We start from the raw sequence: 12,736 nt of genomic DNA on the forward strand, positions 1-12,736 counted from the left end.
ATAACGCCTTTCAAGGAACCCAAGGACGCTAGTAGACAATCCCTCACTTTTAGTTTCTGATTTCTGTGTGGTGCTGATGGACAGTTCCTTTTATATTTAAAATAAAAAGTGCTCTACATTATTTGGCCTCTGTACTCTTTAAGGTCGGTTGTGGGCGGCGAGCATTTTTGAGATGTTCACGTGGGCCATGAGTCAGAAAAGGTTGAGAAGTGCTGCTGTACAGGATTCTCTGGATTAGCACTACTGTATGTTCAAGCCTGTCTTTGAAAGCAGCCCTATATGTTTATTTACAACATTTAGTCAATGGACTATATTTTGTATACAGCAAAGAGCAGACATGCTTCCAAACAAAATACTTTGTAGTTCTGAATAGAAAATATTCAGAGGGTTAACTTCTTCAACTCCCTGCACTTGCATCATGGCTTTCTTGCATTTCCTGTCTGGTTGATGTATGTTTTGTGTTATGTGTGTAATAAATGTGTGTGTGTGTGTGTGTGTGTGTGTGTGTGTGTGTGTGTGTGTGTGTGTGTGTGTGTGTGTGTGTGTGTGTGTGTGTGTGTGCGTGCGTGCGTGCGTGTGTGTGCGTGTGCGTGCGCGTGTGTTGTGTATCAGTGGCTGGAGTTCCATGCCACCTTGCTCTAACTAATGTTTTACCGGTGTATTTTTCAGTCTCTCAGGTTGTCCTTTAGCTGATAAAAGCATTCGAAGTATGCTGGCCACCAACGCGCAAGAGCTCAAGTAAGGCGTGAGATGAGTCACTGATTATATTATGTATATTATATTAAAATGACATCAAGAGCTCAAGTAAGGCGTGAGATGAGTCACTGATTATATTATGTATATTATATTGTTAAAATTACATCAAGAGCTCAAGTAAGGTGTGAGATGAGTCACTGATTATATTATGTATATTATATTAAAATTACATCAAGAGCTCAAGTAAGGTGTGAGATGAGTCACTGATTATATTATCTATATTATATTAAAATTACATCAAGAGCTCAAGTAAGGCGTGAGATGAGTCACTGATTATATTATGTATATTATATTAAAATTACATCAAGAGCTCAAGTAAGGTGTGAGATGAGTCAATGATTATATTATCTATATTATATTAAAATTACATCAAGAGCTCAAGTAAGGTGTGAGATGAGTCACTGATTATATTATGTATATTATATTAAAATTACATCAAGAGCTCAAGTAAGGTGTGAGATGAGTCACTGATTATATTATGTATATTATATTAAAATTACATCAAGAGCTCAAGTAAGGTGTGAGATGAGTCACTGATTATATTATGTAGATTATATTAAAATTACATCAAGAGCTCAAGTAAGGTGTGACATGAGTCACTGATTATATTATCTATATTATATTAAAATTACATCAAGAGCTCAAGTAAGGTGTGAGATGAGTCACTGATTATATTATCTATATTATATTAAAATTACATCAAGAGCTCAAATAAGGTGTGAGATGAGTCACTGATTATATTATGTATATTATATTAAAATTACATCAAGAGCTCAAGTAAGGCGTGAGATAAGTCACTGATTATATTATGTATATTATATTAAAATTACATCAAGAGCTCAAGTAAGGTGTGAGATGAGTCACTGATTATATTATGTATATTATATTAAAATTACATCAAGAGCTCAAGTAAGGTGTGAGATGAGTCACTGATTATATTATGTAGATTATATTAAAATTACATCAAGAGCTCAAGTAAGGTGTGACATGAGTCACTGATTATATTATCTATATTATATTAAAATTACATCAAGAGCTCAAGTAAGGTGTGAGATGAGTCACTGATTATATTATCTATATTATATTAAAATTACATCAAGAGCTCAAATAAGGTGTGAGATGAGTCACTGATTATATTATGTATATTATATTAAAATTACATCAAGAGCTCAAGTAAGGCGTGAGATAAGTCACTGATTATATTATCTATATTATATTAAAATTACATCAAGAGCTCAAGTAAGGTGTGAGATGAGTCACTGATTATATTATGTATATTATATTAAAATTACATCAAGAGCTCAAGTAAGGTGTGAGATGAGTCACTGATTATATTATCTATATTATATTAAAATTACATCAAGAGCTCAAATAAGGTGTGAGATGAGTCACTGATTATATTATGTATATTATATTAAAATTACATCAAGAGCTCAAGTAAGGTGTGACATGAGTCACTGATTATATTATGTAGATTATATTAAAATTAAATCAAGAGCTCAAGTAAGGTGTGACATGAGTCACTGATTATATTATGTAGATTATATTAAAATTATATCAAGAGCTCAAGTAAGGCGTGAGATGAGTCACTGATTATATTATGTAGATTATATTAAAATTATATCAAGAGCTCAAGTAAGGCGTGAGATAAGTCACTGATTATATTATGTAGATTATATAAAAATTACATCAAGAGCTCAAGTAAGGTGTGAGATGAGTCACTGATTATATTATGTAGATTATATTAAAATTATATCAAGAGCTCAAGTAAGGCGTGAGATAAGTCACTGATTATATTATGTAGATTATATAAAAATTACATCAAGAGCTCAAGTAAGGTGTGAGATGAGTCACTGATTATATTATATTATTAAAATGACATCAAGAGCTCAAGTAAGGCGTGAGATGAGTCACTGATCTTTGTATGATTTGTATGTCCGTTGCTCATTCTACCCAGGATAAGGTCAGCCCTATTAGTGCAGACAAAGAGTGGCCATGTAAAGCGTTGTATGACTAGAGTCGCTTAGAGCATTATTTCACTGCTTTGTGAGTCATATAGCCCATAATAACCTATTCCATAATAGTGTGCGACTGTAGCGTTGGCAGGTCTGTACCTGAATCTAATAGAAGTTGTAAGACAAAGAAATCTTTGCAGTGCATCTAAAGTGACCTTTTGTAGTTCACAGTAAGTCGAAGTGGATCTAGCAAAGAAAGAAAGAAATACCTATAGACTTAATGCATGTCTTCTTTTTTTAAAGACATTGGCTGCATTGCCCCCAAGGTTTTGTGCTTTTGCTGTAGGCCCTGAGACGTTTGTGCGTTCTCTGTCCCAGGTGCCCGACACCGGGGTGCGATGGTTCGGGGCATATCACTGGCAACTACGCCTCACACAGAAGGTAAGATGACACACATTTCTGAAATGCTCATTCTCTCTCCATTTTTGACCCCATTTACACCTGGTATTAAAATGGGATCTGTATCCACATGTTATCTGGATAATGAAAAATGCATGTTAATGCAAAGTGTAAACACGTCAGAATGTGATCAGATCTGCCTGACCACATCTGGTGGTAGTCTGGCTCACATTGTGTTTAGATCTTAACTAGGTGTAAATGCAATCCAGACTACACGCTCGCATCCCAAAGATAGGAGACGTGATTTGCAATGTGTCACTCTCCCTCCTACCAATAAATGTGCATAAGGCTTAACATTTTTACATATAACATAGGGTATTTTTCAGTTCTGCTTTGGGCAATATTGAACACATCTCCTCTTAGCCTATCCATTTTGACCGGAGTTACACCTCTTCTCTTCTCTTTCACCTCTGACAGCTTGTATTATGTGAGATCTGATCTCAATGAGGATAAGCAGAAGGGATGAGCGAGTAGACCATTATCTGTATCTGTTTAACCAACTAAATTATCTGTATCCGCATCTGTACTCGGAGGGGGCGTGGCTTGAATCAAAAGTGGGCGGTGTTTATACTGAAAGTGGGTGTGGCTTAAGTTTGTTGTTGTTGTTGTTGGCAGTTCAGCGTGCCGAGATGCCACCAAAACATTCAATGCATGGCAAAAAAAAGTATTTGTATGGGTATCACTTTAAGGGTACTGGTACTGGTATCGTAATTGTTTTAACGATACCCAGCCCTAATCATGAGTACAGTACAGATATTGACACATTGTACTTTAACGATACCCAGCCCTAATCATGAGTACAGTACAGATATTGACACATTGTACTTCAACGATACCCAGCCCTAATCATTGTACTCGGATGATTCTCGTACTCGTAAAAAGTACATTATCTGTACCGGATACTCGTTTAATCTGTGTCTTCAGCTCAACCCTAAGGGTCCGTGTCGACAGGAAGTGTTTAATTGAGCTGCCAGCTTCTCTTCTTCTTATGTCTATCACTCCTTTTTCATGGAGCACAGGCCATTGACAACAGTTTGTCAGACTCTTCTGTCCTGGGCTTTCCTTTCCAGCTGTTTCCATGTCAGCTCACTGTGCTCGATGTCAGTCTCCAGGTCCCTGTGCCAGGTGTTCTTGGGCCGGCCTCTCTTTCTTGAGCCTTGGGAGTTCCATCTAAGGGCCTGCCTGGTGATGCTGGCATTTGGATTCCTGAATGTGTTGGCTGCCAGCGCCTTTCTGCAATTCAATAATGAGAGACTAGTAGAAAGTATAACAAGCTTTAATGATACAACAAATTAATTTTGGCGTATGACTCCATGATATGATGACGCTCTCCTGAGATGATGAGAGGGCATCGTCAGTGAAGAATAGGATAGGAAATCCCCCATAGGGAATTCTTCAATCAGGAGTCATGACGATGGTGGTGGTCAGGGGAGGAGGTGGGGTGAAAACAACTAACCTGACGCTGCCAGATGGACGGTATAGCTCCACATAGGTTTCACTAAACCAGTCGATCTGGGTTTGAAGTCACCAGACCCGCTGACGGAGGCGGGCACTTTGTCCAAGCTACTTGGCAGGTGATTGGATGACCCATCTGTCTAGCACCGCTGGTGGGTGTTAACTTCAACCAATCAGATCGCGGAAGGTGCCTGTGGATGATCTCCGTGGTATTCATTGATTGAGTCCTCGCGGTCGTAAAGTCACCTTCGAAGCATTTAGTTAGATTATAACGAACTAGTTGTGTGGCTTAGCCTTCCCAAATGTTGAGGGTCGTTTTTTAGAATTTAATACATAGAATTGGGAACATTACATTCAATTTCATTCAGACTGCCTGTCACTTCCGCGATGTTGACGAGTGAAAAGAACTACAAAGACCATGTACCCACTACTTGCCCAGACGAGCCTGCCCGCCTACGGCCGCCGCTGATTCGTCGGCCCGGCAATGGCCGGCATGGCTCGACCAATCATCTTAAACTGCCTGTGCGGGTCCAGACCGTCACGGAGAACCAAATGAAATGTGAGTTCACGTGACGGGCGGTTTACCAGGCTAGAAAACAACTGCTTCAGCGATGATGATCAGCAACTGGGAATGACACATGGCACATACACAGCACATAGCAAACAGAGTAAAACATGGACCCTGATATACTACGCTGATTAGGTGATTGGGATCAGCTGGAGAGGAATACCTTGGGCTGATTGGTTATTGCCACATGTGTGGTAAACTGTGAATGGATGAGGAGACAGCATCAGAGAAAGGGGGCGAGCCTAACAATGAATGGGTTATACAACCTCAAAGAAAGGGGGCGTGCACTGTGATATGACGAGAACTGGGCGTTGGCTGTTAAGTAGTCTTCATTATTGAAAATAGTCCAAGACATCATTTCATTCAAAAGTTAAACTTTTGGAGAGGCGCGTTGCTTATCAATGTCACTTTTTTCGACAGCAACAAAGCGCTGTGTCTGTGCACGTTAGAAGCGCTCTGGACATGATTTTTCGAAGCACTCTGACCTGAAGAAAACACTTCCTGTCGACACGGCCTCTAACGAGAATGCATCTAAAATACCAGCTGTAAACGCAAAGGCAAAATCGGATCGTTTATTATCCGGATAACTTATCCGAATACAGATCACATTTTAATACCACGGGTAAATGGGGTGTGAGTCTCCCGTCCCCACACACGAGTGTCCACACACACACTCTTCAGCCTTGTAACACTGTCATATATCTGCAGTCTTTCAGGGTGTCCACGGGCCAGGAAGAGCGGGATAAAGATCATCCACAGTAAAGAGAACAAGGAGGACCAGGAGCCTATCAGGTACAGGAGGACACCGCTCATCCGTCTTCTGTCTCTATATCAAACCCCCATAACAAAATGTGTAACTGCCGCTACTAATGGTGCTCATTTCACATGAATGCTCTGAATATGACTTGTGGAATAGTTGGTAATGGCTCACATTTCAACTTCTTCAGATCGCCTGCTGAAATGTCTTGTTTTTAAATGTTGCAAATGAAGCATGGAAGCTGTATTAGAAGAGGGAACATTTTCTATCCTTGATACGCACCGATGGAGGCAGATATAAATCAGTATTACCTCGGACAAGGCAAACCAAATGTTATCAAGAGTGGAACGTTCCAACCAAATTTAAAGGTGCAGAGGAAAGTTCTAAAGTGCAAGGCTGTAGTGGTGTAGGGAAAATCCTGCAGTCTCCAGTGAAATGCAGACAGGTAGGGAGAGACGGAGGAGCAGGTAGAGAGGGTGGGATGGAGGCAGGCAGAGAGAGAGATTGATTGGACTCTAGCTAAATCCCACAATGGGCTTTTCAGGCCCTCAGCCCTGCAGCTGCATTGATTTCTCTGGTGGTGCAGAGCACAAACAACGTGCTGTGGCCGCTCTCCATCTCGTCAGTCCACCCAGCTCTGAGGACTGAGGACAGGGGGCCACAGCTTTTTCCTCCCTGTCATTTCCCCTGTAGACATTAAAATGAATGTTAAATACTTGTATTGACCACTTGCGCTTTGGAAAACATGAAACGTCTTCTTTAGTTCAGAGAAATTCAGACATGGGTGTCTTAACTTCTAAATTAAATCTAGAGAATCCACATACAGTAATGAAGGTATGATTTTCTCCAGCTTTCGATCTCTCTTGTCCTCTTGAGATCGGGGATGACGATGTCATCCTCTTTCCTGTTTCTCTCATTCTTATTATGCTCAGAGGGACGGCCGTTGTACTCAATATTCTGGTGGTTCATGCCCTTTTCAGGGCAGGGGTCATGACCTTTGGATGATCATTTATTGTCAGGATCGTCTTGTCTGTCCTTGGGAGTTTGCTCATAGCAGTTCTCATTGGCTTACTTGCTAGAGACTCAGCTTTCCTTCCTCGCTTCCTAGAGCCAGGATTGGAGCTTTGACCCTCACACGTCGCCCTCTGACAAAGTTCCTCAGTGTTAAAACCACAAAAGGAAAAGCAGGAGATCGTTGGTGCGATCGCTGCAGTCCAAGACTCCAAATAAACTTCCATGCTGTATTATGTCCAGTCCACCACTTGCCCCCATGTAGCTTACTCGGCTAATGCTATAGCTTTTAAATTTAGTTTACTGGATTGCCTCATTGTATGGGAAATAACGCGTCTTCTCTTCAAACACGTCTTCAGCGGAGACTCCTCTTTGAGGGTGACATCTTTGACCATATGGACCAAAAGTGGAGCCTAGTGACCTAGCACATGGCTATTGTTTTGTTAACCACTGCTGTGGGTCCTTTGGGGATCCTACAATTAATAGGCGACTAAGAATGTGCCTGACGAAAAATGTAGCTTAAAATACGTTCATAGACTAGAGAACGTAATTAATATTATTTTTCCTCATTAATGATCATTAATGATCATTCAACCGCCCGCAACCCATCTGCTATTAATCAGAATGTTTATTTTTATGATCCGGCCCGCCCGCGGGACGGGATATCCGCGGTCAGATGTGTTTCTCCTGGGTTCTGTGACAAGAGCACTGGTGTCATTTAATTAGCTTGACTGCCATGCTGAAACTGCCTGGAAAAGTTTTGAGCCTGTGTTCTAACTAATACAAAAGAGGTGGAGAAGGAAGAATGTGGAAGGTGTGAGTGAGAAGAGTTGATGACAGCTAGATTTCAGAAGTTGTTGCAATAGATGTAAAGATGATTGATGAGTAACACTCCTGGAATTAGACAGCCCTCTTCTTCCTCAGCGTTGAGAGGGACCTAAAGCACCAGAGGGACTTGAAGCATCCAGGAGAGGGTGGGAAGGGTTGTCAAACTCATCAAGGAAACAAGTTTCGCTTGTGGATTAGATAAATTAGTTGCATATAGAATTTGACCTTGTTCTCGGGGATATAGAGACAATAAAAGACAATACAGGAATTAATTGGTGAAGGGTTAAACAAGGCATATGCACAAAGGTACACTCATACAAAATAATATTGCTGCTGTCACTGAACTCATCTTTGTTGCTTTGATTTAAGTGTTACTGATGGGACAGAGAAGTTTAAAGCCTAGGTTCTACATAGTCTACAGAGGACTGTCAAATCCTCTGGGATTTCTCAGTAGATCCCCATAATGTTAATTTGAGGTTTTCTAGTTTGATGTGCTCCATAACTTCTTTAATTTGCCTAATGTGAGTTGGAGACTTTGGCTACTATGCAAGTGGCACCATGGAGATGACTGTCCTCACCTGGTGCCACAAATATAGCAATCATTGGGTCAGGCTTTATTGTTGTCTCCTGATAAATACGTTTGCCATATGAAAGTCCAGAAGATGGATGGCATAGGGCAATGCCAGAACATGTGCCCCAAAGAGACAAGGAGAATTTGACATCAGTCACACAGTGGATCGGTGCTGGGGAACAATTTGTCTAGTTTGACCTTAAGAGATGAAGACGATGCTACACCTTAAACTCTCAAGCAGACTTAAAGTCCCTGGAAACCAAAATCCACAAAAACCTTCTAACTATTAAATGTATTAATGTGAGTAAGTGTGTGCCTCAGAAAAGAGAGAGAATTACTTTCAACCCTAACCCCAAAAATCGACACTTTTCTACAAGGTCTGGATTTCCATTTCCTCATTGAAGAGAGCGGAGCGTTAACGGAGAGAGAGGTCTCCTCCGAGCAGGTCTCCTCCGAGCAGTCTCCTCCGAGAGAGAGAGAGAGAGAGAGAGGAAAATACCTGCTGCAGACGGGACACGCCCACACAGTCCGTGGGAGAAAATACACTCTAAAATCTAATTGATTCTCATGACTTTTGCCATGACTGTCAAACCTAAATTTATATACTTTGCGACGTTCATCATCGTTCAAATTTGGCTGGTGGCTTATTAACATAGATTCCTGTGATGTGATGAACTCTAAATGCTAAATAATAAAAAAATATTTCTGGTTTCCAGGGACTTTAAGGTAATCTATTGGGGCATCCAAAGAGTGAGACAACTGGTCACAAGCATACGATCTTACCCCTCTGGCTGAAGGATTGACTGTGAACTAACATTAGTGAAGGTTTTAGTGCTAATGTACTTATGGACTTGTAACTTGTTGCTTGTCACATTTATAACAAGAGAATAGTAAACATGTTCCCCACCAGTGATGTAGATCCACCCTTGGGTGAGTTTCATCCATTGTCAATGCCGCCCCCTAGTGGCACAAAGTGAACATTCCAGTGTGACTAATGGACGGATAGACGGACGGACGGACGGACAGAGACCCTTCCATAGTCCCCCATTTGGTGGGGGACAAAAATAATTTTTCTTCATTTTGATACTGTTACAAGACCATAATTCAAATACACAGCATCAAAGTGGGTGCGGAAAAACTAGCATTATGTTTTAGCATAGAAAAGCTCTATGTAGCCAATCAAAAGGCTTTCTTGTCTTAGCCCACATTTTGAAAGACTACAACAACAACTAGATCACCTGTCATACATGCTAATGGAAAAGAATGAATCAATGAGTCAAAGAGTAGCTAAAAGGTGAGGTGATATGATGCCCCCTCAATTTGTCACTAGGCAGCTTTGATGCAACCTGCTCCCAGTATCGGAAAATGAGGTAGTCTCATGCCACCAATGTGTTCCAGCCTTTGTAATAAATTGTTTCTAATTCTGGGATGATTTTTTTTTTCATTCCAAATGAAATGGGAGATCTGTGAAAACAGGATGTTTTAATAACAATAGGGATGCAGTGGAATAGAAATACAATTTTAGGGAAGTCATAAATTTTGATGATTGTGCCAGCCAAGGACAAGGGCAGATGGGACCAACGATCAAAATTGTATATTCAAGTAGAGTTTAATTAATAAGTACTTGTTACAATGACCCCAAAGTACTTACATGACTTTTTAAAAAGCTTTAATGGAAAGTGGCCATATGAGAGATTGTGGGCAGCTTTTTAATGGGAAACAACTCAGTCTTGGATAAGCACCAAGCAAACAGACATTGATAGAGGTTTGATGAAAAGCACAAGGTAGAGGAGAGAGTGGACACCTCATTTGCACATCTAAGGGACAAATATTTTGACCTTTTGAACTGACGCCAAAGAGATAACCCAGGATATGAATGAATGATGATATGATGAAGACTTTAATGATCCCCGGGGGGAAATTGGGACTGTAACTTCCCCCCGGGGATCATTAAAGTCTTTCTGATTCTGATTCTGATTCTGAATCTTTCACCACCCAAACTCTTTAAGACAGAAAGAAGATTCCACCATTCAACCCAATCAGATGTTGTTGTCTTTTGCTATTGAGAGAGATGAACACTTCTGTAGGTCAAGCATTGGGACAGGAGAACAGAGCCTACAGAGCTCAGAAAGCAAAAGTTTATGATTGGCAAAGCCAGTTTGGTCTGGTGAGAAAACTGCAGGAAAAACCTTCAGATGAGTGGCAAGAGTCACCCTTTGGCAATAGTTTTGCAACGGCATTCAAGACTCAAGAGGGAGAGTGCTGATGAATGACTGTGCTGACATGGAACTGCAAGTTGAGTTCATCTTCTCGGTGGCCCATAATAATCATAGATATTCATATTTTTGTGGTTAAGTCTTTGTTACACAGGATGCAATTTCATTGTCCATTTCTCAGTAAAAAAAAAAAGACAAATATTATCTATTGAAAATGTTTAGTTGCCATAAAAACATTTTTTCATCACTAGCATTCCTCATTGAGACGAATTGCAATTAGAATACAATTAAAATTGTAAAGATATTTGGATTTTCGATATATTTTACATACATTGATTTTTACTGTGGTCAAAAGGAGACATTCAAACTTATAAAACCTGTTTACAGTATTATCCGAGTTAACATGAATGCAAGATTGGTTTCTGCCATACTAACAACTACAAACTAAATAATTAATAACATTTATTACTATAGCACAATGCAAACAGAGACTTACATCCCAGACCATCCATGTATCATTTTCCCAGTCAAAAGCCATGAACTTGAATCCCATTTTGTTACAGTAAAACCATGTAGTTGCTGTTTGCAGAGACAAGACTGACACATCCACAGCTGAAGCTTGCTTTAGCAACAATCCGTTTTGGGAGATATGACATTTGGAATCATTTACTGCCTCATTGCATCTGATTAGCCCTGGTGTTGACGCACCGTCAGCGTTCCAAATCTGTGTGATAAGGCTGCCAGTGGGACAGGTCTAAATAAGATGGTAGTATCTTTGTTGATATCAAACCAAAAGAGATAGAGGGAGAAATTAAATTTGCACATAGATGGTGTTTTGGTACTGGGAGGGGGGGGGCAAATGCACCTCATGTCAGAGAGCCAGGAGCTGACTGTCTGAAGAGGATGATGGCTCCAATCAAAACATGCAGAGATGGAGGAGAGGAAATTGTTTTATGGTCACACAAGTGGTGGCCGTGATGATGAGGATAATCATCAAGATGATTACAGTTGTGTGTTGATTGACCAAATAATCAAGGCAGCATTATACTGTAAATGACTGACAGTCGAGCATCACGTTTCCGTGTGGGGTTTTGAATGCGCGAGTAGGGGGAAGGTGAGGAACAAACGAACGGCAGTGAATCTCCTCTGAGAGCGTCTCACCTCTGTCCGCACAGGTGTCCAGTCCCCGGTTGCGACGGGCAAGGTCACGTGACGGGGAAGTATGCGTCCCACAGAAGCGCCTCGGGATGCCCCATAGCGGCCAAGCGGCAGAAGGACGGCTACCTGAACGGCATCCAGTTCACGTGGAAGGCGGGCAAGACGGACGGGATGTCCTGCCCCACGCCGGGGTGTGATGGCTCAGGGCACGTCAGTGGCAGCTTCCTGACACATCGGAGGTGGGTCTCTAGGGGAACTGAGTGGGGTGTTGTTAGCCTGGATAAAACCATCCTGATCATGTGATCGCACGTCTGCTTCGCTCTACATATTAGTCTGGACTTCCAGCTGCTCACATTGATTTTCAATGGGCAGGACTACTTGCCTTGACAGACAACTCCTTCAACCAATCAGCATCGCCGAATCCAATCCAAATCCACTCGGAAGAATGGCAAAAACGTATTTTCTGCCGAGAAACTCCACTGGTGCATACTCTTGTTCTTGTTTTAATTGTTATTCAGTCTATTTCTGCAATAACTGCACTTATGGCTGTGTTTACTCTACTAACGTTAACGTTACTGCTTTGGGAGACACCATTACTGTTTTGCCAGCAGCAGGCCCTGATTGGCCGGTTACATTGTCAACTATGCCGCAGGTCCCTGATTGGCCCGGTTCTGATTTGGGGAAATGGCTGGGGGCGGGTAGAAGTCCAGACTGGCCCGTGGAGCGAAACAGAATGTGAGGTCACATGATCAGGATGGTTTTAGCAGGCTAGGTGGTTATGCAGTTTTAAAGAGAATTCATTCGAGCTGTGTTGTCTTGGATGCACCTTTATCCCAACTGTAGGCTTGAACCTCTTTTTTATGACAAGCATAAAGCACAGAGCTTCACAGACGAACTACTGGAATTTAACCTCCAGGGCAGATTTGGTTTAACTTTCTGCACCTACGGTGGAACTGACAAGAGTTGATGGAGAGCAGTGATTCATGATGACCAGTTGATGCA

The 12,736-nt window shown here is 41.2% G+C and overlaps 1 protein-coding gene across 1 annotated transcript in view; it reads left to right on the forward strand.

Moving 5' to 3' along the window:
• myt1lb (myelin transcription factor 1-like, b) overlaps positions 1 to 12,736 on the forward strand; it is a gene marked incomplete at both ends in the record, with an annotated part of 93,942 nt that overhangs the window by 77,870 nt on the left and 3,336 nt on the right. The window contains 4 exons of the mRNA XM_083632403.1: positions 670 to 738; positions 3,090 to 3,152; positions 5,902 to 5,985; positions 11,752 to 11,973. Of these exons, the coding sequence (XP_083488529.1) occupies positions 670 to 738; positions 3,090 to 3,152; positions 5,902 to 5,985; positions 11,752 to 11,973 (438 nt within the window). The remainder of the gene's footprint in view (positions 1 to 669; positions 739 to 3,089; positions 3,153 to 5,901; positions 5,986 to 11,751; positions 11,974 to 12,736) is intronic.

Source organism: Poromitra crassiceps (assembly GCF_964638095.1).
Source record: "Poromitra crassiceps genome assembly, chromosome: 3".
Taxonomy (NCBI): domain Eukaryota; kingdom Metazoa; phylum Chordata; class Actinopteri; order Beryciformes; family Melamphaidae; genus Poromitra; species Poromitra crassiceps.